At 43.1% G+C, this 23,376-nt stretch overlaps 1 protein-coding gene across 1 annotated transcript in view; it reads right to left on the bottom strand.

The window, feature by feature from the left end:
• Slc25a13 (solute carrier family 25 member 13) overlaps positions 1–23,376 on the bottom strand; it is a 176,006-nt gene that overhangs the window by 20,998 nt on the left and 131,632 nt on the right. Inside the window, exon 14 of the mRNA XM_050123834.1 lies at positions 9,928–10,068. Within this exon, the coding sequence (XP_049979791.1) occupies positions 9,928–10,068 (141 nt within the window). The remainder of the gene's footprint in view (positions 1–9,927; positions 10,069–23,376) is intronic.

The following is a 23,376-nucleotide window of genomic DNA, read 5'->3' as shown; positions in this document are numbered from 1 at the left end:
ATGGGGTCCTCTAAAGACATGTATACAAATTCCCTAAACTGATCATTCCCCACAGGCCTCAGGCTGTCAAAGACCTATCTTGTTAATGCTTTGTTAATTAATATTTGTTAAGCAGGCTGTCCTTTAACTACATACCTAAGTCATAACTGTAAACCAGAGAATGAAAGGCTGGCTTAGTAGAATGAGGAACATATCCATTACTTCTGGAAAAAGGGTTTTCAGAGTAGCCTAAGAACAGGGTTTACAACAGTTTCAGCACATCATGACATGCACATTAAATATAGCCCCAACAGTTTAGGTTCTGTAAGTTCTTTACAAAGAGAACAAACTGAAAAATTAAAACAACAAAACTAAATACAGACTTGGTAAAAATGTGTGCCTCTGGAAAGACAAATTCACAGAAGCCTAGGTGAAAATAAAGTAACATCTGATTGTCATAGCCCTTTTTGTATTTAAATTGTCTATGTGGACTAATAAAATACTTGAAAGAAGTTGATGGGACTACAGTGACAAGTTTAAATTCCTCCATGGCCTCAATACTGGCCACATTGAAGGCAATGATACCATATATACCTTTGCAACTTCAGTTAATGGAGTATTTGAGTGCAATACTTGGTGACTAAACAGAAGGAGGACTGTGATGGCTAGTGGAATGCTTGGTTAGTGGAACTGTTTGAGAAGGATCAGAAGGAGTGGCCTTGTTGGAAGAGGTGTGGGAGTGGGCTTTGAGGTTTCAAAAGACCACACCAGGCATAGTCGTCTGTCTGTCTGTCTGTCTGTCTGTCTGACTCCCTTCCCTTCCTATCCAACCACTGCCAGTAGATCAGAATATGAAGCTCTTGGTTACTGCTCCAGCACCATGCCTGCCTACTTCCCACCATGATGATCACGGACTAACCCTCTAACACTGCAAGCAAGCATCCAATTGAATGTTTTCTTTTAAAAGAGTTGCCTTGGTCACGGTGTCTCTCCTCAGCAACAGAACAGTAATTAAGACAATGGTCCAACAACCTTTTGTTTTTTAAGCACCACATTCCCCCAACACTGAATTCTACTTGGATTGTTGTACACAAATCATATTTTCAAAAGTCATCTCAATTTCATTTGCTCTTTCAGTGTTCTGAGCAAGCTGATGTGGCTGAACCTACCTGTGATCTTAGTGCTGAGGTGGGTGCTGCAGGGATAAGGGCTCAAGGTCATCCTCCCGGCTACAAACAGAATTTGAAGCTAGCCCAGGCAATAGGAACCCTCACCCCCTCAAAAAAACAACAACAAATGAGGAACTAAATGTTGAATAGCACGTTGGGTGCCACTCTGTTGAATTAAGAGCGGCAGGGCTGTGTCCCCGGCACCCAGCCACCCGCATGGCTAGCTTACGCCCGAAATAATTACACAGAAACTGTATTTTATTAAATACTGCCTGGCCCGGCTAGTTCCAGCTTCTTATTGGCTAGCTCTTACATATTGTTCTAACCCATTTCTAATATTCTATGTAGCCCACGAGCTGGCTTACCAGGGAGGATCTTAACCTGCGTCTGTCTGGAGTGGGAGAATCATGGCGACTCCTTGACTCAGCTTCTTTTTCCCAGCATTCTCTTCTGTATACTCCACCTACCTAATTTTCTGTCCTATGAGGGCCGAGGCAGTTTCTTTATTATTAACCAATGAAAGCAACAGATAAGATACAAGACCCACCTCCATCAATTAAATGGCTCAGTCTGAGTGATGGTGATGGGGGGGAAGGAGAAGGGGATAATTTACTGCAGAACCACTGAAATTTGCAGGGCTAGGGAAAAATGGAAAGAAGATGGTAGCGATTCTTTCATAATCTTTTAGTTGACATCCTGCAACTGAAATTATAATTAATGACTAGTGCATCATCACATGTAGTGTGTGCTAAGCTCCATCCAATGTGCTTTATATGCACACAGGAAGACTATTCCCATGGACATTTAAGGTACCATGCCTGTCTTCTTTCCCACCTGCCTCAACAAACTTTAATAGATATGCTGACTTTCTAAGAGAGATGTGGCAGAGTTTGAAGTCCAGACTCATCACTTAATTTATAAGATAGATGACACTGAACAAATCACCTAAACCCATCAAGCCTTCCTTTCCTCAGTAGTCTGCCTGGTGGGCCACAGTGAGGATAAACTGATGGAAAGCAAACACAGCTATCAGCATGGGCCTGCGAGAGGAAGCCCTCCGTAAACGGGAGCTAGAGTGAACTGTTCTAGCCCTGGACCCCATCTCTCTACATCCTGAACATGCTGGACATATCTGACCTTTGAATTTCAGCTGTGTAAAATCCTGCCCTTGTTGAATTTCTCTTCTGTCTATGGATGCACATGTTCTACCAACAAAATAAAAGCAAACAGGCTGGGAGGGGAGCTGAGTAGGACAGCATGTGCTTAGTATGCACTAAGCCCCAGAGTGATTCCCAAGCATTGCAAAACACAAACACAACCAAAATAAATAACAATCACTAATGCCCCTCATTATCCCTTGACCATTTTTTCCCCATAGGTTTTCTTTCACGGTAAAACTCCTAGGCTGAGTAGCTTATATACGTGTATTTCCTCATAAATGTGTCTACTTCTATGATTCCATTTACACTGGCTCACCCCCCCCCCCCAGATAGGTTTTATCTGCATAAGATCCCTGGCTGTCCTGAAACTTGCTTTGTAGACGAGGCTGGCCTCAAACTCACAGAGACCCACCTGCCTCTTCCTCTGCCTCCTGAGTGATGGGATTAAAGGTGTGCACCATGACTTCCTAGAAAACTGGTTTCTTAAAGACAACCATTGACTTCCATCTTCAGCTCCTTCTTTTCCTCTCTTGCCAATCCTCCTCCTCTTCTCATTTCTCTACAATGCTGTTCATTACAACCTCCATTTGAGAGCTGCATCTGCTCTGTCCCTGACCTGTAACTCCTGCCACCTCAGTGAGGGTGGTCTCTGAATGCCATCATCAGCTTCTGTGGCCGGAAGATATCAATACTCTTGTGGTTTCGTGCCTACAGATGACCCTCACACAGATCTTCAGTGCCCATCCCTCTGCCTTCTAGAACCTTCAAGAGGAGGAAAACTGGACAGGGATCAGGAGAGGCTATCTCTGCTCTGCCCTTGTGTGCCTGGTCACCCAGCTGAGCATGCTTACATTTCTGTCCTGTATTCCTCAACAACAGGGAGAAGAACAGCAAGAAGATCTTTTAAAACTTTCTCGAAGCCTCTCGAATTCTAAAATCTAAAGACCCCATTACCACCACAAAATCTACACTTACTTTCTCCCTTTTGTTACTTTCCAGGACTTTGCACTACTGAAGCTTCCTTCAAAGGTATCCTCATTTCTATCCCAGCTGTCACTGCCCCCGTCAGGTCATTGTTCCTGAGTCCCAGCTGCGTCCTCCCTGCCTTCAGTCAGACTCTCCTATCACAGTAGCCTGCAGGCCAAACCACATTACCTTCCCTCAAACCTTACCCGGCCACAGTAATGGGCCTTCCACGGGGTTAGCAACGTGATACCATTCCACGTCATATCCTTCGGAAGCTGTTTGCTGTGAGATCTACTTCCCTCTCAGCTCTGTACTCCCGACAGTTCTTCTTAACTGCACACAAATTGCATTCTAGAGATCTGTGAAACTGGATGATTGCTGCCTGAGACAGTACCATCCTTTGAAACCAGCCCTTTCCAGTTCCTCCCCAGCACCAAGAGTGAGCACACTGGCAGGAAGGGACCTGCTCCATTTACACTCAACTTTCCCAGTATTGCATTCTTTTTTGGAGGTGGGGGGTAGGGATGTCACTATGCAACAGTTCAGTTGCTTTCTTTACGCTAATGCCCTTGTTTATAACAGGGGAAAACATTTGGCTTTCAGTTCTCACTTAGTTGCTCAACAACCAATTATCTGGTGTCTGCTCATGCACCAGAAAGGTTACAAAGCGGCAGTGAAGAAGGTAAGTCCATTATCAAAGACACTGGAGAGAAAGAAGATACAGGCACAAAGAACATACCAGCTGGACACTCGATTCTTAGCAAACTGCAATGGAAAGGTGACTACAGTGGGGTGGTCACTTTTCTGAGAAAGCCCCGCTGAAGCTTCGATCTGAGGGGAAGAGCCTTCAGCCCCATCCGATGTACTGGTTTTCTAGAAAGCTGACTTTTCTTAGGTACCGAATTGTGTGCAGCAACTTGGCTTTTCACAGCCATCTTAGAAGATGGCCACAATTCTGCCAGACACCAGAGCCAGCTTCCAGTGCAAGGGACTGATGTCTCCACATTTACTTTTCAGATGTCCTGTGCCTGTTCAGAGTTGCGTCACCCACTTAGTAACATGCATTTACCTTCCCCCATGTCTCTCCATGGTTTCAAAGTTCATGTCCATGTTTTTCAATTTTAATTTTATGTATATTAGTGTTTTGTGTTCCACAAATGTCTGTGCACTACATTTGTGTCTAGAGTCGGTGGAGGCGGGAAAGAGTGTCCATTTCCCTGGAAGCAGAGCTACAGAGAGCTTTGAGTCATCATATGGGTGCCGGGATGAAATGGGGTCCTCTGGAAGAGCAGCCAGCACTGTTACCTGCTGAGGCATCTCTCCAGCCCCTACCTCATTTCTTTTTAGTAGTTTTTCCATTGTTCACTATCCCACAGCATGTTCATCCACTCATTTATCTACCAAGGGACAGCTTCATTGCTTCTGGGTTTGGGCAATTATAAACAAAGCTTCTACAAACAGTAACACATATATACTCAGAGAGTAAATTAATCTTTTTACATTATTCCAGCGGCTGTGTTTAGAAAAAGTGAAGAGCCAGAGAAAGTCCTCAATTAAAAGATACAAGCAGGGCTGGGAGGGTGCGAACGGCCACTAGGGTGGATGCAAAGTGACAATGTCATGCTCCTTTGATGTCAGGAAGTTTTCAACTGATGTGTTCCCAAAGAAATACCCGCACAATTGCTTTCTTCGTGTGGGACAAAGGTGCATACAAAGAGATACCTTATAAGGAGGCAAAGGAGGCATTATTTCTATTCATGCTTTTATATTAACAGGATTGAAATTGATAAATGAATGCAATATGATTAAGTCCACTAACACTGAAATGTAATACATGTTGACTTACAACTTCACTGCTAGGAATCTGTGCTTTATAAACACAGCACACACTGGAATAGTCTCCATGGCCTAACTTCTAGTAGCCCTGTAAGGGAGAGATTGTCACAGTTCACTTTCAATGTTTGGTGCTTAGAGTTCATCAGAGTTACAGGTAGACAGGAGGCGCAAGGCCTCCCTCCCCCGGCCAGAGGCTGGTACCAGCTGTCTGAGAACTCTGAGCATTGGAAAGTAACAGGCACTGTGCTGTATGACTATATGATCAGAAAAAAGAACAGTTTCATTAGTTCCAAGAGGAGGATAGGGATTTCTCAAGATTGGAAGACTTTAAAAACATCAAACTAATGTGCCAGCCATTCTCTATGCTATATCCCATTCAGCAGATTGTATATTAAATGCTGCTTTGTTTCACTAATCTCTTGAACATGTCATTATGTACTTCCAACATCTCTACAATTGGAAAGAAACAATCATTAATAATAATAGGAAGCTAGATTAAAACAACTGTCTCTGCAACACACGTGTGTGCGCATGTGTGTATGCATTTATACATGCATGTACATGCATCTTAAAAGCATTCCACATGGTTATTAAGACAACAGAAGAGGCTGTACATGCACTGTGTTTAGTGGCCCTGAATTTAGAATCAATGATGTTCTGGTAGTTTGGGCTATGGAGAAATAGAGTTTTATTCATATGTCCTGGGTGATTTGAGCTTTTGAAATGTTCTCATGCGACACTTGCCTTCAGAACACACTGACAATAGTTCCAGGAATCTGCTTGCACAAAACGCACAAGCATGTATACAGATGAAAAGAATCTATCTGAATAATGTCATCTACAGTGTAATAAAGCAAATGCTTTGGGTAGGAACAGAGCTGATGGAGCCTGTTTTCTAAGCGACCTGGCCCTGGTAAGCTAACACCTGGGATTACAGACTAGAAAACTCTCTGTCAATACATGATGGCTCCCATCCTCATTGCTTTGGTGGCCAGGTTTTGTCACGAGGGAGACAAACTGTACTGATGCTTTCCAGTGAGGATGCTTCTGACCTCTATTAGCTGGACTGCCATTCAATGCTAAATAATAAGCCTTATAAAATGACAGCACCAACTGAAAAGGTCGATTCACACAGCCCTCTTTCCTATGATAGACGACTTATTTTATGCTACAGGAACTTAGGCCATAAAACAGGATAAGAGAACTAGGTCCACATATATACACAAGGACATGGTTCTGTGTGTGCATCGCCTGGGATGGACCAGAGTCTTATGAGAGTCAGGGGGGCACTCCAGGAGCTGCGAGCCCATGCCCTGCCTTCTTGTGCTCTGAAGAAAAGCAGTGCAGGAGATTTTTTTTTTAACTGATTAAATAGTCTTTCAAAGACAATTACTTGTGCTCCCTTTATTTCAATCATGTATGTTTAACTAAATCTCTAACTGTTACCAGTTCAGAGGGGGCTTCTGTTTACACAGTTCACAACGTTCACAGCATCTTCACTAAACTATTTCTACCTTCAGGAGTGTAAAATGTTGACTATTCTCTCTCTCTCTCTCTCTCTCTCTCTCTCTCTCTCTCTCTCTCTCTCTCTCTGTTGTAAATGTATTTTTAAGGCAAATATTCTTATTTTCCTTTACTGGAAGGTCACAGAATGCTAAAGGATTTTGCAAGTCAATTCATTGAGGGAAAAAAAACAAAACCAAAAACAAAACCAAAATCAAAAAACAACAACCAGAGAGCTGGGTTAGAACAGCCCAGTTTAGGTTGAGCCCAGCAGTCCTAAACACACAGACAGAACCAATCACTCACCAGGCCTGCTTCCAGCATTGTACTGTTAACAGCAACAAAGGGGAACCTGGGACCAAGAAGGAAGAGCATCTGTCCCAATAAAAAGGACAGGGGTCCTCTCTTTAAAGATTTACCTGAAGGGAGAACTAACAGCCTTAAAGTATTGGGGTACTTCAGCCATCTGTATTTCTTTTCTAACCAACTAAAACTACAGAAAAGCACCTCATGAGTAGAGTGCTCTATACCCTGAAATAAAATCACCCAGAACATCACAGAAAAGCACAGAAAAACACCTCATGAGTAGAGCGCTCTACACCCTGAAATAAAATAACCCGGAACATCACAGAAAATCTACAGTTGCGATGCTCGCTAGCGGAGCAGTTCTTAACATTGATCCCATGGAAAGGTAAGACAGAAAGAACCAGAGTCCGGGTTCACAAAGCACAACTGGAATAAGAGAATCGACTCTATCTTGGGTGGTGACAGGAGCAGTCCACGCAGGAGAGGTTCTGGCTGCTGGTTAACCAGCCCTTGGGTGTCTGGGAACTGGGCTGATGAGAGTGCCTGCGGGATATTTTCACACAATGAAACCAAATTTCCAGCTCAAAAACACCAGTAACTTCATGTGGCAATTACCAATTCACCAAAACAGCATTTGAAAGGCAGGGCCAAGTGTGTGGCATGCTTGTGAACTAGATTAAACCGCTAGACCGGTAATTAACTAGCGTTCTGTGGGAGAGTGCCCTCGCTCAGACCTGAGCAATAGTGCTCACTTCAGAAAGGCAACTTTAGCACAAAAGCACGAGCAATGTCTAGGCTTCAGTCTCAGCTCACCCACTGCTCACCCAGCTACAAAACCGGGGTGCCAGGGACTTCCCTGGAGCCTTAGAGGGGATCAAGACTGTGACATAATGTGAAGACAAAAGAAGCCCCAGCCTGGTGTCTTCTGCAGTGAGTCACACTGCTTGCTCTTGTATCAGCAAACAAGTCCCTACCATTTCGTCGACAGAGATATTTCGATAACAGTCATTGCCACAGTGCCAAGTGCCTTTTACTAGACAGCCTGTTGAAAGACTGCCTGGCATTTTGTCATAGTGACAAGCCACTACATCATGTCCCGGACGTTCAAGGACCTAAAATATTAGAACAGAAAGTGTTCTTTTCTCCAAGTTCATCTATGCCGTGACTCACGTCAGCACTGTTTACTTCTTACGGCTGGAAATACGTGTGCAAACAAAAGAGCCATCGACAGTGTTCACTGCCCAATTATAGTGTCTTACCTGCTATTGGAAAATAAAACAGTCAACTTTTCAAGGGTCTTAGAGAAGGCTCTGTAGGTAACGCTACTTGCCAAGACCTGGCAACCTGAGCCTGAATCCAGGAACCCAGGAAAAGGTGGAAAGAGATAAATGACTCTGATCTCATACGCATGCACACATACCACAAATGTAAAACTAAAACCAAACTAGCCCACATCCACATATTTATTCCAACCCATCACATAAACCTAGTTTCCTCACTGAGATTAATCCCAATAGAAAGAGTCACACACTACCTAATCCTAGGAAGGCTCAGATCATGAGGTACAGTCACACGGCCTGGAGAATGCAGGTGGCAGGGGAAGCTCTATTGTAAGCAATTCTGAATTTTCACTGAGGTTACCTGAAGAACCCAGAAACAAAAAAGAAAAAAAACACCACACAGAGTGCCCAAAGTGGTCAGCATGGCCAGCTGTTCCCCATGCAGGCTTCGTGACACCCACTTGGGATGACAGGGGAGGGGAAGAGAACAGTGTCTCGGTGTTAGTGTTTATGGAGTACATTTCCAGGGCCATGAAAAGCCAAGACCAAAAGAGGTTCACTTGCACAGCCTGGAGAGAACATGAAGATGATACACTCTGGAAGCCAACCTACGCAGATGTCTAAGGGTAGGCCAAGGCCTGATGGGGCATGGCTTTAAGCTTCACAACTAATTGGAATAAAACATCTCTTGATCTGCATAAAATGTATTAATTACATATTTCTGCTATTAATATAAATTAAGATGCTTTGGGCCGACTTGGATTTCACCCTGTATTCCCAAAGATTTATTTACTGGAATCAGCAACAGATTCTTTATAAAATCTTACTGGAGAACAATGAGTACTTTTATTTGATAAGGTTTAGTGCTGGGCATAGATGCAGATGACTTCAGCTTATTACAACATGGCTTTTTTTTTTCCCCAGACAGGGTCTCACTGTGTACCTCTGTCTGGCGTGGAACTCTGTATTTAGACCAGGCTGGCCTTGAATCACAGCCTCCCCAGCTCTGGGACTAAGGGTGTGTTGTGCATCATCACACCTGAATATTCCAATACAACCTTAGGGGTAGAAGGGTAGGGAAAACTTCTCAAACCGCCACTAAAACTGACCTGTCATCCTGGAAAATTATTTTATAAACATAAAGTGAGTGAGATTTATAATAAATAAGATGCGGTACCAATAAGAAAACTCCCATAGTACCAGAATTTATGTAGGAACAAAATGCAAATTTTTGACCTAAGAATTTGGTTTTGAGGCTAGGGAGATGGGTCAGCTGGTAAAGTGCTTTTCATTCAAGGATAAGGGCTTCAGTATGGGTTGCCAGGCACGTGTGGAAAGCTAGGTCTGGCCACGTGCCTGAAATCCCAGTGTTGGGGAGGAGGAAACAAGAGGCACTGGGGTTGACTGCAATTGGTGAGCTTCAGGTTCAGTGAAAAACAACTGTCTCAAAAGGTGAAAAGCAATAGAAGGCACCCAGTATTGACCTCTGGCCATTACAGGCTGAGGCCAGTGCTGCTGGAGAGCTCAGCTGAACCACTCTGCTAGGCGCCACTCCCGTTACAGTCACCCTGCATCTCAGTCTCTCTAAGGACCACTTGTTGGCAGGTGTCAGGAAGGAATGCCTCCTAGATGGCGCGACAGTGTCCTATGGAGAAATGAACTTGCTCCAGAAGTATGGTTATGTCCTTGAAGTAACAGTAATTTAAGCAAACGAGGAAAAGAAGTTACCTTGTAGATGCCGAAGAAGCCCAGATCTCGCACCACAGACAGAGCACTGACTCTGGGGCCAGTGGTGATCTCTCCAGCCACTTGCAAGCGGATCTTGACAATTTCTAAAGGATTGGTGAAAATTACCTGGGAGCCTCCTGCCTAGAGGGAAAAAAGAAAAGTGTAAGGTCAAAGCTGAGGCATGCTAATGGGGCAGGAAAGGAAGAGCAACGTCTTTGAATGAAGTTTAGGACAATCTGTCCTCACAGGACAATTTTTTCACATCCTATCCAACAATCAAAACAGATGGTGGATCAGCAAGATGGCTAGGTGGGTGAAGGTGCTTGCCATCACGCCTGAATACTCGACTTCAATTCCTGGGACCTACATAGGAGAAGAAGAATTGCCCCCAGTCAAGTTCTGTGACCTCCACTTATGCATGCCCACATGCGAGCGTGCACACACACATGCAATTAAATTTAAAAAAGAAATAAAAAATGCAGCTAGGAAATAAGTGTAATCAAAATCCAGGGGTGGCCAGAATACTTCAAGTACAGAGGTCCTGCCTCCTCAGTGTGGAGGAGAAGAGGAGACAAAGGCCAGAGGAAGGCTACTGTTGACCCCACTCACACTGAAATGACAAGGAATCTCCAGTGGCAGGAACAAGGCCTTGGCATGCACAAGACTCCTTGTTTGATCCCCAGCACCAGAAAACAAAACTGCTTTCAGTAGGATAACCACTACAACACCGAAAGGCAACTGAAGAGAAAATAATCAAGTAACAGCAGGATGCTCAAATACCACTTGATGGGATTACTCTCGCCATTTTATGTATGTATCGCCTGGGAGTAGAATCACTCTACATAAACTAAGTGATATGTCAAAATGGTAAAAACATGAATTAAACCCTGTATACTGTATGTTCATTTGCTCCAGTGAGAGTTGGATACCACACCCCTGAGATCACCAGTGAAATATTTAAATACAGGAAAAAACCTCATGTTGAAGCTAAATCCACATAAGTTACAAGCAACTATGATTTTCTTAATATTCTTTAATTTGTTATTTCTTAATCACAAATACAAGTTTTATATGATCCAACTAAATTAATCACAATGCAACACAATTCTAAATATTTACTACGCGATGATGTCACCGACACCAGACCACAGCTACGAGGTTAGCACAGCTTACAAGATGCCATCACAGAAACAGATAAATTGTGGTTGACATCAAACAAAAGTGCCTCCTGGAAGATTTTTACTCAGGACTCAGTGCATGCACCGTCTCAAATTATCTGTTGGTATTCAGTGGAATGCATTAAACTATAATGGTGGTCTTAGAATATAATGAGAGATATTTATAATGAGAGATGAGAAACAAGAGCTGTGTTAAAGTTCAATGTGCCTGCTGAGTGGAAAGGGTCATAGCATACACAGAAGACTCACACCAAAGGGATACTACAGAGGTGATAAAATTAGAGTTTATTTTTTTCTTGATATATTTTCAATTTCTATATAGATCATGTGTTACGAGGAAAATGTTAATTTATAAAGTGGAAGAAAATGTTCATTACTGTTTCTCTCTTTTCAACAATTTAATACTGTGGTAACTTGAATAGGTATGGCCCTCATAGATTCATGTATTTGAATGCTTAGTCCATAGGGAATGGAACTCTTAGGAGGTATGGCTTTGTTGGAGTAGTTGTGGCCTTATTTGAAGAAGTATGTCTATGGGACAAAACTGTTGAGAGGATTCACTAGGATGGAATTAGCCTAAGGGCTGGTTTCGCTCAGATTTTAGTTGTTTTCAGAGTAGAGAAAACTTTCATGGAGCATACAGTGCAAGGGATAGGAGGCTAGCATGCAAAGAGACATTGTTGCCTGCAACCCTAATGATTTCTCAAAGCCCCAATCAGGCAGTCCAACAGGTTCTCAAGCTGGCCCTCTCACAGCAGGTAAGGAGGCAGCTGAACGTCCCATGTGAAGACACAGCATCAAGTCACTTATCTGGCAAATCGCCGCATTCAGTATAAAGAGCAAAGAAATGCTGACTATGTATCAGCCTGCTGCTTAAGGCAGAGCAGTGGCTCTAATGTTTAGGGTCCAACTGCCTTCTCTTAAGGCGCTGGTTCTGTGCCCTGGCCACGTCATATTCAACTGCAGAGCTGTAAGGGGTAGTGACGTCTAGATTCTACATCAGATAACTAATTAAGAATTTCTGTATCTCAGCTTGCTAAAATTCTTCCTATGTGATTATGCACATTGAGGACTGAAAATTCTCTTCACTATGCAATCTGTAGGATACCTGTCAATTCTGAGGGTTTGCTCAGCTTTTATGAAAGCTATGATTCTAATTCCAATCTCCCATATTATTTCAGAGAGTAGCTTTTGTTTTCCTTTGATCTCGCAGTCAAGCATTGCCATTATCAAAGGTATAATTTTTAGGCACAGAATTGTCTCATTATTTAATTTCTTTACAAACACCTGTAAAACTTAACAATGTATCCAATAAAATAGGAACTTATTCTCAACTCCCTAACTCCAACACAATAGACAGATATGAGTTCTTAGGACTAGCAGAGCTTGCAAGTTAATATAGATAACACAAGAGAAAAAGTATATTTCATAGGACTGCTGGGATTAGATGTATTAGAAAGAAATTGTAGTGGTACCAGGAAAATGGAATGATATCTACCTAGCTTTTGGCAGACTAAGAAATAAAAACCCTATGGACCCAAAGCGGCACACTGGAAAGGTATCAAAGATGAAAAAGATCCTTTGGAGTCCAGCTGGAGGGAAATGAGACTTGAAGGCACAGAGCGAAGATGCTTATCATTAGACGCAGTGTCTGGGCATCTTCAGAGCTTGATCACTGCACAGCACACTCACCGCCTGCTGCTCCAACTCCTGCTCTATTGTCTATTCACATCCCTCCTCGGTAGAGATCAAAGACGCCTCAAATGGGCCAACAATGAACAGGAACGCCTATTATACACAGGGCCTTTGTGTCCCTCATCACTTGAGAACTCTGGCTGTGTGAAGATACTGGCTTTTGTGGACATGTGATTTTTGTCACAAATCATTTTCTTATGACTTTCTGAAGTCTCTGGTGGAAGAAGACCTGCGATACTGAACTTACAGTGGCATACTGTACTTACAGTGCGGGCATTGACTTCTTCACGGGTTTCCTGCTCTAGTTTCTGCTACTGAAAGAAACAGACTTGCTGTGGAGGTTTGAATGACAAATGTCCCCCTTAGACTCAAGTATCTGAAACCTTGCTCCCAAGTTGGTGGCATTGCCAGGAGAGATCCCAGGGAGGGGTAGACTTGATGGAGGAAGTACATCAAGAGGGGGGATGGGCTTTGATAGTTCAAAGTCTTATCCCACTTCCAGTTTGTCCTCTGCTTCCTGCTAGCTCTTACAGATCCACACTTCTCAGCTTCCTATGTCTGCTCTCACACTTATCACGAGCTTCCACCCCTCCCTGCCATGAAGGGCCTGTGTCTCTCTGAAACCAAAGGCCAAATAAACTCTTTCTTCTGAGTGCTTTTGGTCATGATGTTTCATCACCACAGCAGAAAGCATACTGATACACTTGCTTCTCCTCTCGAATCTTTGTCCACACACTTATTTATCCAAGTGTTTCACAAACACTCGCGTTCAAATTGTGCTAAGATCACGGTGAGGTGTCATGATACCTTGTAACCTCAGCCTTTAGAAGACAGAAGAATGGACACATGGAAAATCTGCCACACTTTTCTTTCTTCCAAAAAATAAAATAAAGCAAAGTTCATCCTAGGGATGTTGGAAGAGCAAGAAAGCAGCCCTGTCCTTAGAGAACACAAAGTAAGAGCAGGGATAATAATAATAATAATAATAATAATCATCATCATCATCATCATCATCCATTTAGCGACCCACATGGGCCACTTGGGCACTGGTTGGCATCTTTACAACAGGGTAAACACAGAAAAGTCAGAGCAGTTGTTATCAATTCAACAATTTTACCAAAAGTCACAGTCGACTATGACGAAGCTGAGATATCTAACCGTCTACACTTCGAAAAGTGTATGTATTTGGAAATGAAGTTTCCAAAGAAGAGAATTAAATTAAAATGGGTTTTATTGTTGTTGCTTTGTTTGTTTTTAAGTGGGGAGAAAGACAGGGTCTTGTTATATAGCCCTGGCTGCCTGGAACTTGCTCTATAGACAACACTGGCTTCAAACTAACGTGATCTTTTTGCCTCTGCCACCTGAGTGCTGGGATTTCATGATCCACTAAAATGTAGTCTTTAAGGAGGACCTTAATCCAATCTTACTAATATTCTTATAAAAAGAGGAAATTAGGGGGCTGGAGAGATGGCTCAGTGGTTAAGAGCATTGCCTGCTCTTCCAAAGGTCCTGAGTTCAATTCCCGGCAACCACATGGTGGCTCACAACCATCTGTAATGAGAGCTGCTGCCCTCTTCTGGTATGCAGACACACACAGACAGAATATTGTGTACATAATGAATAAATAAATATTTAAAAAAAAAAAAAAAAAAAGAGGAAATTAAACACAGACATACAGTACCGAGAAATGACCATATAAGGACATGGGAAAAGCTGGCTTAGCACTTAGAAAGCTAAAGGCAAGAAAGCCACCATGAGTTTCGGGTCAGCTTGGGCTATACAATAGAGTTCCAGGATAGACTGGGCTATCCAGTGAGACCTATGCCCACAAAGTAAAACTATCACAGAGCCAAGGAAGGAGGCCTCAGAGAACCAACACCACGGATCAGCACCTTGGTCTTGGGACTTCTCGACCCCAGATATGTGAGAAAATGCACGTCTGTTGTCTCAGCCCACCGGACTGTAGCTAGCATGTCTGTTGTCTCAGCCGATCAGACTGTCTCCGCCGACAGGACTGGAGCTAGCATGTCTGTTGTCTCAGCCGATCAGACTGTCTCCGCCGACAGGACTGGAGCTAGCATGTCTGTTGTCTCAGCCAATCGGACGGTAGCTAACACGTGTGTTGTCTAAGCCAATCGGACTGTAGCTAGCTAGCACTAGCATTTTAGCCGCCCCTGCATATTAGACCAGCAGTTTACCCAGGGCTACAGAACAGCAAGCAACAGAGAAGGCATGTGAGAAAAATAATTAGCATAGATGACAGAGTTAAGGTCCAGACAAGACAATCCAAAGGAGGGCAAGGCATTTCCTATCAATGGTGTTCTGGGACATGAGAAGACAAAACGTTCGCTGGCAACAGAAGAGAGCTGTGATTTCAGGTGTCCGAGCCTTTGTGTCCTTAAACCTGACAGTCAATCCACAATGGAAGTGCTTGAGAACAGAACAGTTGAGTGGCCGGCCTCTGAATCACAGGGACATACACACACATACACACACACACACAAACCTTACTTTACATGTTTTATAATTTGTGATAATTTTTGTTTTGGTTTCCATGTGGTCCAAGAGCCACAGGCTGCGCACAATGCAGTGAGAGAAGAAATGACATAAAAAGTAGTGACAGAAGCTTCTCTGAGTAAGGGAGCCACTGTAACACATCAGACAAATGAGATGCCGATCACGAAGGTAAGCGTGACCGGACGTAGTACGCCACTTATTTCCTGTGTCCCGGCAGGTGGGAGAGATCTTCAGGGTAATAGTCACTTTGTTGTTGCTTTTGTTTTAATGAACAAAATAAGGCAGAAGGGTGTGGTTTAACTAACAGGATGTCACACAGCTAGAAGGTGAGGCTGAGATGCCAAGGTAAAATTACTGGCATGCTATCGAGAACATATTTATACTTATTTTTGCTGCCGTTGCTGCTTTGCGGTAGTGTTTCACTATGTAGCCCTGGGTGGCTTAGAACACACGCACTGCGTAGATCACACTGGCCGTGAATGCACAGAGCTCTGTCTGCCCCTGCTGGGATGAACGGCAGGCACTACCAGGCTGGCTCATACTGTCACCTCTTATCGTGGCAGCACGAAGGCCCCCCCCCCCCAGAATGGCTGGCTCGAGACCAGTGGTTCTCAACCTTCCTAATGATGCAACCCTCTAATACAGTTACTCATGCTGTGGTGACCCCCAACCATAACATTATTCCTTTGCTACTTCATAACTGTAATTTTGCTACTGTTATAAATCATAATATAAGTATCTGATATGTAGGATATCTGATATGCGACCCCCAAAAGGCTTAATAACCACAGATTGACAACCACCACTCTATATGGAACAGATGGGTCTGAAAGAGACTGGCCAAAAATGAAACCATGGAGCCAAATCATGGAAAGATCAGGCTGGGGAGAAGGACTGGATCCTGACCACCACGCTAAGAGGGCTGCGTGTGGTGGACCTGCTGTGGCTGAATTTGGGTAAGAAGAGGACGAGTAAACAGAGCTCATTTAGGAACTGCAGGGGAGCACCAAGACTGGGAAGAACTTAGATAACAAATGGGTGTGTCTGGTGCTAATTTGGGAAAGATGGAACAGAACCAAAGGTAACAATTAGGGTTTTAGTAGATTGGGTGAGAGATAAAAGGTACAATTAAGATAATTGTGTCTGTAACAAAGAGAAGGGGAGGGTGTCTGTAACAAAGAGAAGCAGTGGGTGCAATAAAGACCAACAGGTTAGAATGTAGAATGGAGGTGAGGTCAAAGAGTTGAGTTTTTGCAGCTATTTCACAGGACAGACAATAATAAAGAGAACCATGAACACTGACTGTGAGTCGGGTGATAACCACCCCTCTGCTGCAACTCAACCTAGAGTATATATGAGGATGGAAGGAAAAGAGTGGTAAACAGAAAACTGACTGTACGGAGAACTGAGGGCGGGGAGGGGGTCAAGAATGTGTCTTCTAGAAAGTAGAGTGAAAGCTGAGGCAGAGGAGGGGGAGTGAGAAAAGCCCCGTTATTCTGAGGGTGTGCAAGGGCAATGGGGACTTAGAGCCATGAAGGGGAAAGGATGTAGAGTGTAGGGATAAAATAGTGGGGACATTTATTCCTTACTAAAGCAAACCAGAATCATTTCTGAGTACAGGAGAAGGGTGAAAGATAGTCATGCTAAAATCCACACTCAGAGATGCTAAACCACAAGGGCGGGAGTGATGACACATGAATAGTCTCCCTGGGAAAGGGAACTAGGATAGCTTTAGTAGGTGGACTGGGGGCACGTGGGGATGGGAACAGGGCAGATCAGGTCAGGGAGGAAGGGACAGAGGAAGAGAGTACAGAGTAAGATGACTGGAATGAGGACATTTAGGGGGTGATGCAGAGTGAGGACTCCTAGTAATGGAAGCTGTGGACCCTGAACTAACCATCTTCTATCCTTCTTGCCTAACCAGGCAAAGCACCCAGGGTGAGACTGGATCAGCAACCAAGCCACAAAACCTTCAGTCCATGCCTGTCCTGTCTGCAAGATGTGCTGGGGCAATGATGGCTCAGAGCTTAGGAGAAGAGCCAACAAAATGACTGGAGGAAGCCCATGCCTGATACGTCTGGATGACCAATAATCGGAAGCTGGGTGGTCTAGTGATTTAGGGTAGAACCACACATGACTAAGAGAGAGAGAGTCAGAGAGAGACAGAGACAGAGACAGAGGGAGGGAGGGAGGAAGGGAAGGAGGAAAAAAACACCCAGAAATATTTGCTAATGATATTCTGTTATACTTATAAATCAGTGCCTAGCCAAAATGACATCACAGAGGCTTACTCAAGCAGCTAACAGAAGCAGATGCAGAAGACCAACAACCAAACATTAGGCAGAGTTAAGAGACTTTCATGGAAGAGGGGAAGGAAGGATTGATTGTAGAAGCCAGAGGGGTAACAACACCAGGAGAACACAGCCCACAGAATCAACTAAACATAGGCTCACAGAGACTGAAGCAGTGATCACAGAGCCTACATGGGTTTTTACTAGGTTCTCTGCATATATGTGATGGTTATAAGTGTGTTGTTTTGTGAGACTCCTAACAGCAGGGGGAGTCTCTGACTCCTCGGCCTGCTCTTAGGTCCCTTTTCCTCCTACTGGGTTGCCTCATCCAGCCTTGATATGTGGGATTATGCCTAGTCTTTCTGGATCAGTTGATATCACTGGGAAGCCTGTTCTTTTCTGAAGGGAAATGGAGGAGCAGTAGATTTGGGAAAGAAGGGATGTGTGGAGCTGTGAGGAGTGGCGGGAGGAGAGACTGCAGATGGAATGTACTGTATATGAGAGAAGACTAAAAAGATAATTTGCAGACTTTTCTGGAAAGTAAGTTCTAGGCCAGCCTGAGCTACATGGCATGAGAGGAACAGCTACAGCCATATAGCCAAAGCCATACATACCCCTCGGAACTGATGGCAGAAACAATATTCTGGGGCTCTACAAGAAGTTATGGCAACAACAGATGACATTGACAAAGAGGAAACACTGGTGTATGTCTGCAAGCCACAGTAGAAAGTCAATATCCAAATACAATGTAGGGCTGTACTTGTACCTCCGAGTCACAGGATCCCACTGTGTGTACACCTAAGAGCCTACTGTGTGTACACATGACACATAGATAGATAAGATGAGTGCGATGTAGATTCTTACCCAAGTAGACACTATACTGAATAAAAACACCTGACGATCCACTTCCTTTCACTGAACACTAGCAAAATAAAGGTTCTGTTGCACTTCTAAAAGGCAAGACTCTGACATTCAAAACTATTACCTATCCCCAGAGTAGAAAGACAGAACTGGTATATCCAAAATGAGTTTATATCCTAACTTTTGTTTGCAAATAAGTATCATTAGCAGGAAATAGCTATGTAAAATCCAGAGGACCAAAATGAAGAAAATTACAGGTTTTGTGGTTTGTTCTAACAGAGATAAAAGATTCGAAGACTAGGGAATCACTATTGTTATTAGAAAGATTCAACGTTATAAATGCTATGTTTGCCCGTGACTCACTTTAAAATTCAAATGGTATAAAAGATAAAATGAAACACATATTTTCTTTCAATTAATTTAAGTATTGTTAAAATGTAATTTCCCCAAAATTGAACTTAACATTTGGAGCAATTTTCCTAAACAAAATCTCAATTCAGTTTTCTGAAGATGTTAAAACATACGATATCCTAAATAAGGTCATGTGGAGAATTTTATTGGTGCCCGCTCATGAATTAGACTGTCAGAAAAATTTAAAGTGTGGCGTACGGTGGATAACTGAGAAGATCTACAAACAGAGGGGCACAGAGGACACTGGAAGGCGTACACAGGCAGCACAGCCAGTGGAAGAGGGCGGCTCCTTCTGCCCTGCATACAAGCATGCAGCACCCTAGTTAGCCGCTGTTTACTGGTCTTCCCTCCTTTAAGAGAGGGTAGTAGAGGACCAGTTCAGATGGGTGTCAGCATCAGTCCCGTCAGCACAATGAAGGAATGCAGTCCAACAATCTGGCATCGTCTCCAGCTTCTATGAGCTACTGCATCCCATGATTCTCATCTTCATCTAGAACAGTTAGTCAGGGGTCCTGTGCCAGAAGGGTTACAGACATGGACAGGACAATGCAAGACTCGAAAGATCTTGACTTAGTTCACATTTGTCAAGCCGTGGTTTACTGGGTATGATATGAGGGCTTTCCCAGAAGCAATGCAGCCATGCAGTAGACTTTAACAGCCAACTCTCTCTCTCTCTCTCTCTCTCTCTCTCTCTCTCTCTCTCTCTCTCTCTCTCTCTCCCCCTCCCCCCTCTTTCTCCCCTCCCTCCCTCCCTCCCTCCCTCCCTCCCTCCCTCCGGGATCCCTCCACATAGCCCTGGCTGTCCTGGAACTAGCTACGTAGACCAGGTTGGTCTTAATCTCATAGGTCCTCCTGAGTGCTGGCACTAAAGTCATGAGCCGCCACGGCCTGGCTAATGCCTCTTTCTTAACACCCTTTTCATTTCTTTAGTTCTGGAATGTGCAAGCTCTCTAATTCTTCTGGCCTTCTTAGCACCAGGAGGTACAGGTCTTTCCTCAAGAAAAGCCCTCCCCCACACCCCGACTGTCACTAAAACCATCTCTAGAAGGTTCGGACAACACCAACTATACATGCTGTCCTGCAGGTCCCTTTCTGGAATGACGAGGTGCTAATGATGGGCCTCATGCAGGCGAGAAGGCACTCTACCACTAACCTCCATCCGCGGCCCTTGGAAGGGCAGCCATTTCTAGACTAACTTACCAAGAATGTCAATGCCTCACGCACCCTTTGTCTTCGTCCCTCCCCTCACAGGCCAGAGTATGCTATCTGTGGGGCACTTGCAGTACAGCAGGCACAGTGCTGAACCCCACACAGACATCTTCTGCCTCCAGTCATGACACACAGGCTCCATTATCCATGCCTTTCTGAAGATGAGGAAGGAAAGAGCGAGCCCATGCTGGCCTAATTTCAGACCGAAGCTCAGAACCTTTATTCTGATTTACTATTAAAGAAACTGAGCATTGAAATTGGTTTTCAGTTTTCTTTCTTCTTTGAGTAGAGTGACTGCCTATGTCTTTGGCCAATTTGATCATCTGGACCAGAGTTCCTGTGACTTGGTGATGCTTTTGACAAGCAAATAAATAAAAGATTCAGACACATCAAGGAAATACGAGAAGACATGGTTTCTAAATGAATGGAGTTGGTTTAACAGGTTTCTCCCATTTGTCTTTGTAGATCAGCAACAAGTCATAAGGAAGTCAAGCAAGCATGAAGTATAACCCCCAAATAATTAAATATGAATCTTCTAGGCCTACTTTAGACTCACTCAGAAATGAATGTACAACTAGTGACAGTCTCTATTTTATTCACATGGGGCTGCAAAAGGGGTCACTCTGGGTGGTACAGATATCACATAAACAACACTGCTCATGATCGGAATAGACACCTCACTTCTCTACATACACACCACGGCTCGCACCTCCATACGGCAGCTTCGGCTGTTGTCATTCTTGTCTGTCTCCCACGGGCCTCACAAATTCACCTTTACACCCTGTGGCTCGAGAGCACCAAACAGGGAAATGGGTTGTGGAAGCTGCAACTATGCCAGCATGGAGCCCACACACCAAGCTCCCCAAATGAGAACGACTCTCTCCACACAAAGCATCATCATTTCCAAAGTGCTCTAATTTTTCACATGATATGATTTCTTGGGGCTCAAAGCAAAATTATAGCTTTTTTCTTCTAATATCCCCTCTCACTAAAATGGCCAGGATGGGTACTCTGCAAAGAACCTGAAATGTGGCTTCTATCCGAGCTTCTCCTGGCCAATGCCTAGATGTTTGTATAAGCTTGCTATCTTTGCGTCCTCACAAGTTTGCAGCCCCAATCCCCTTCTCATGTTACAAAAAGACTTCCTTCGCTGGTAATGGCTGTGAGTGTGCAGGGAATATTATGCTTGGGGGTGAGTGTATAGCTAGTTCTTTCATACAAAGAGAATTCCAAAAAGATATTTAGAAAGGCAACTTAACCCTGATGGTCTGCCCTTTTTTCTGTAAATTATTCAAAGAACAATGATCTTCAATAAACCTCACTAAACTGACAATATTCTTTAGAAAAAATGGGTACAGACAGAAAGGTTTTCTTGTTATATGTGCCTTCCAATTTATGAGCTGGAACAGGCTCATTACCACGACTGGAGAAAGTACCAGCCATATAAATACACGACATCTTCAGGAGCTCCTCCTTTTCCTTTTTCTCCATAATCCATTTCCTTTCATTTGTCTGAACACAAGAAGTCTTTCTGCAAACTGTCCTCACTTAATTGAACACTATTCCCAAACATTCATTCCTGGAACATGGGAAATCCCATCAAATGCAACTATGAAGGTTAAAAATAAAAAAAGAAGGGTCTAGTCAACAATCTTGAGAACACTAACACCTTCCTTAAAAAACAACTGAGTTCGCTGTCTACAGAAACATGGCATTATAGTTTTTAACACAATATAATTTCCTCTATGTTTTAAACTAAAAGCATTAAATATATCCATAATTTAATCACCTTCCTTTAATTTGAATTCACACAGTAGACGCTTATAGCTACTTAAAAAATTAAGTGGCAAAATGTATATGAAGTATATGTATCTTGATATTTTAATTATACTCAATTGAATGTACTTAGATTTAAAGTGCTTTTCACAAATGACATGTGCTAAGAATATCTAATTGCACACTGACATTCTAAAATATGTGCTTACATGTGTCAAAAATAGATTAATATAAAGTTATTGGATGATTTTTTCAATAAATCAAATACATCATTTTGATTATTTAGATACAAACAAAATCGCACATACAAATATGTCCTGTACTAGTAAATGCCCAATGATATGTCACATTAATATGAACATATACAATTGTGACAGCATTTGAGATTTGAGTAAGTTAGAAAACAGGCTTCTTAAGAATTCTTAGGTTCAATGTATTTTTCTAGTTACTCATCCCGACTTGATATCAATGGAAACATCAAAATAATTCAAATGTGGGCCAAGTGTTTTTTCTCTTCACAGAGATCACAGATAGAAACTAGATAGTCGTCAGGTAACAGCAGATGGATTAAATTAGCGTGCACTGCACAGGAGAAACTAGGCATTGAAGACAAACACTCAGCAGCTTCCCAGATAATCTGGCAAGGGTGGCCAGTCACAAGGTCATTCAGGGTCATTCACTCCATGCTTGGTCCAGTCCCTTACAAGAAGTGTCCTTACCACCCCACAATCAGGTCATTATTCCAAATTGAAAAACATACCTCTGGCTTAGATTTGACATTGGGACTTGATGTTATGTTCAGCATCAAGAACCACATGGTCCATTTTTAAAAAATAGATGTCACACTCTAGGTAATGTGACCATTTTGTATTGTGCTGAATTCATAGCTATCTCCAGCAACATGTGTGTTAGACATGCCTAGAATCCTAGTCAATTATAATCTGAATCACACAATTGAAAATTTGTTCACAACTACATCCACGTACCTCAGAAAGAGACGACATTTTGAGGTAAGTTATTTTAAAAGAGGGAATTCAAATACAATCAGGCCATAGGGTTGACTACTCTTTGGAGTCCTAAGAGAATAGGACTCACACAGCACACTGAGAGTGACTTTGTGAAGTTACAGAGAGGATGTGATCGTTCCATAGAAACCATACCGCAAGACCTCAGCCTTGGCCTTCCAGCATGCCCAACTGTGGAGAAAATGAAATAAGTGCTGCTTATGCCCCCTGACACCAGGACACACAATCTACTGAATTCCAAAACAACAGAGCTTGGGTGCCTAACCACAAAACATATAGGATTCACCTTTGGTAAAAAGGTAAGAGCAGAATCTTTTCACCATTTAATTGTTTGTTCCTGAGATATTAAACTAGAAAATTCTATTCTTAATGCTTTAACCACATGGCAACGTAGAAAAAAAGGCTATTATATTTACACATTTTATAAACATCAAGTTTTATATTTTCAACTTCATGGGGTTTTAATAGGCCCTTAGAAGCCTGGCC

This window comes from Alexandromys fortis, unplaced genomic scaffold (genome assembly GCF_014885135.2).
Source record: "Alexandromys fortis isolate MF-2015 unplaced genomic scaffold, M_Fortis_MF-2015_v1.1 scaffold_214, whole genome shotgun sequence".
Taxonomy (NCBI): Eukaryota; Metazoa; Chordata; class Mammalia; order Rodentia; family Cricetidae; genus Alexandromys; species Alexandromys fortis.
This window is presented reverse-complemented; position numbering and strand designations above follow the sequence as displayed.